Here is a 3512-nt window from a genome sequence, read left to right on the forward strand (position 1 = left end):
CAATGGAATTCTCCACGGTGATGACCGTAGAGGCAGCCTGGTTGTAGTGAAGTGTTAACATGGACTGATTTGCAAGTAATCGCAATGTAATACGCCTCGAAATGACTTTAACCGAGAACTCCCACCCGTCTAAATCTAAACATCGTGGCCGGCCGGAGACACCATCCAAATGATTTGTTGCCATGAAGGACAAGCTTCGCGCAGCTGCTGCATGCACACGACTGTTTTGTTTTCACTCCGCAGTTAAATAAGCGCGCATATAAACAACTACCATTGGTTGAGGGACGCGTCTGCGCATTTATTAGTCTGCGTGTGGAATGAGATGCTCTATCTCTCTGGCTGGTTGTACACTGACGATGTACTGTAAAAGTGTGAAGGTATGCTTGCGTACTAGTGCCATTGATATTTCATGCACCGGCCCATGCTTGCGTACACAAGTTGTGGTTTGTGGCTGGTTGGCGCGAGTACGATAACTTCAAGTTCATCATCTGTTACGGTCAACTCCTGCAGTTTAGTAAAAGAAACCACTGACTATCGTCTCGGAATATTATGAGCATTGGAACTTGATCAGCTGGAGGTGAATAGGACATGAACAGTTGCCGTGTTGGGAAGACATCAAGCTATTCGTAGTCAAGACGCTTTTGGTAAAACAAAACCGCTCACAATATCTCTGTTTTGCCGACTACTACAAGTCATAACCGCTCATTCTACAAACTGCGTGACCCTAATGCTCTTATTTGAAAACACGTGGCAGGGGCCGTTGACATGTACCAAACCTACTTTGTGTAGCGATAACAATCAAAGAATTGTTTGAAAGTTTGCAGTGATAATCTTGCACGAAGTATTGCCGCAACGATGGATAGGAAATCAAGATGCTGTTTTCTTTGGAACTTGGTGATATTTTATTTCCTTCTGATGTCCTCTTGCGAAATTGAATGTAAAGTCTCAGCGAATGGTTCATTGGCACCTCTCAAACCGAAGGGACTCGAGAGGATAAACTTGGCCGTGCTGCTGCCCGATGACCCCTGGTTTGATTTCGCCACCGCCAAGGTGGTCCCCGGAATATGGATAGCCATACAAAGTGACCGCGTAAAAAGTCTAATCGGGAGTTCTTACGAGGTATCTGTTCGGGAATACGACTCCAAATGCAGCCAGGACGAGGTGCTAAAACTCGCTGTGGACGCACTTCGGTCACGCCAGGAGGCGGTTGACATGTACCTAGGCCCGGCCTGTGGGTACGCCTCGGCCAACATAGCCCGACTGGTGGAACATTGGAGGAAGGTCTACGTTACCTCTGGCTGTGTTGCAAGCATATTCGACGGTGGAGCCGTCACCAGAATGTCCGTGACAGCAACCAAACTCGGCAATATAATATACGATGTACTTCAAAATACATTCAAGTGGAATACAACTGTAGTTTTGGCGGCTGACACTGAGAAAAATGAGCGACTTACCTACTGCTATCTTCTATCCGCTGGATTAATGGATGTTATGCGCACACATGGTCTTACACCGGAGTCGGAGACGATAGATCGAACTAGCACACATGAGGAGCTTAAGGCACACTTGCTTAAATCTGTCAAGCCATTTGCACGCAGTGAGTACATTTCGTTGTTGTTGTTGTTATTGGTTCAGTCGTGTTGCGTTCCCCGAAGTAGGGAAGACGCAACAATATAAATGAAATAAAACGGTCAAGTTGGGTTCAAAGGTGACAGCGTCGAAAATGGAGTAACTAATTTTATAATTAATGTTAGCTTGCAGATTTGAAATTTTAAACTCGTATTGAAATAATAATGCACGCGAGTATATTATGGAGCAGACATAGTTTCACTTTTTTATATGTTTGCTAAACATTCCTGAAATCCGCAAGTTTAACCGACCTTCAGAACTACCAATGTTATATTATTATAATGTGTCAATACAAATTGAAACCTTGGTACTGTGAAAGAAAGGATAGGTAAATATGTTGAAACGGCGTATTTAAGAAGAGGGAACCACACTGTGTTGGCAGTTTGATCAGTGTTTAATCCCAGCCTGTTTTGCTCAATACCTAACTGACCTAAAGTCTTTGGGCCGCCCACTTCTTACACCAAACCACTGAAATACCAAAGTGAAATCCAATCCCAAATAACACATACACATCCTTAGTATGTCATTACATACCAACTATTACGTTTCCGTATTGGTACAATTCATGTAAGTGGCGGATTAGTTTTCAAAAGCTGTCACGTGAAGGTACTTTTTGATCTCGTACCCAGAACTTTCCTCCCGCCTAGACACAGATCACCGACCACTCGTAACGAGTCCTACACATTGGTTATATTCTCCAGTTACCTCTACTACCACACAGTGCTAACAGCAAAAGTTTAAACTTTAAAATCAAAACATCAATATTCAAGTCACTTGTCTAGTAGCGGCTGTAAATCTATCACCATTATTTTCAGGCGAGATACCTTGTCTCTCACGACTAGTGAATCGATAGAAAGATCTCTACACGCGAGGTTTTTTATCACTACAGTGCTCTCTCACGGACTCTAAAGATGTCACACGAAAAGTCCAGCCGACAATCTCATGCCCTTGACGGCAGTTGTTTCTGAGACTGTAACAGCCGCAATGGAATTACATGATTTGATTTTGCATTAAAAAGAACGTGCTGGCTCACTCGAACAGAAGGATTATACGGCTTTGATCTTGCAGTTCTGATTCTTGTAACAAACCGTCGTGGCTACGCAATACTAGAACTCACTGTGGGCCGGGTGCGTTCGTTTAGCTTTCCTGGGTCGACCCTGGTGTGTGACGGTTTTTTTTTCCAGGACGAGCGTGTGCTGATATTAACCCACGTTCGTCCTGGAAAAAAAACCCGCCACACACCTGGGTCGACCCAAGGAAGCTAAACGAACGCACCCTGTATTTGATGAACTCCAAGTTATCAACCCCTGAAGACTGAAGATGTTTTCAGCTTTCAATCACATTGCGTGGTGTGAAAGTTTGAAGGATTCATATGTTCCCGCCACAATTGTGACTTGTATTGTTCCCGTAGGTTTCGTCTGTATCATATATCTGTATCTATGTGTTGTGTAGGCCTACATGTGGAGAAATAAACGCGATTACTGAGAAGTTTTTCATGAACGAGTTGTGTCTGTGTATAATGTTTAGTAGTTATAAACAACAACAGGTGGTTAACAATTAATTGCTGAGAATTGTTATCTTTCATGGAGATATTTGTTTTGGCTTTACCTAAAGATTGTATTAGATTAGTTTAGTCTGTGTGCTATTACCTTGTTCGTGGACCGCCCGTGTACATGGTCATTCCTGTAATAGTTTGACGTTTCGTGGGAGCAAATTAAACTGTTAGCTGTTAGATGTTGTCAACGGTTGCCGTGAACCCAATCATGCAGTTGCTGATGATCTGTCTAGAACCTATTAATCATGCTGCCATGCAAATTACTTTAGCTGTTTCTATGGTCTAATGGTTTCAGGACGATTGTCTATAACACATACGGGCAGCTGTT

At 43.3% G+C, this 3512-nt stretch overlaps 1 protein-coding gene across 1 annotated transcript; it reads left to right on the top strand.

Moving 5' to 3' along the window:
• The first annotated feature begins 399 nt into the window (after positions 1–399).
• On the top strand, positions 400–2774 carry LOC117288439 (atrial natriuretic peptide receptor 3-like). Its single transcript, XM_033769301.1, has 2 exons — positions 400–1597; positions 2445–2774. Exons 1-2 carry the CDS (start codon positions 856–858, stop codon positions 2480–2482), a joined length of 780 nt encoding a protein of 259 aa, XP_033625192.1. The 5' UTR covers positions 400–855; the 3' UTR covers positions 2483–2774.
• The last annotated feature ends 738 nt before the right edge of the window (positions 2775–3512 follow it).

This window comes from Asterias rubens, chromosome 3, assembly GCF_902459465.1.
Source record: "Asterias rubens chromosome 3, eAstRub1.3, whole genome shotgun sequence".
NCBI lineage: Eukaryota > Metazoa > Echinodermata > Asteroidea > Forcipulatida > Asteriidae > Asterias > Asterias rubens.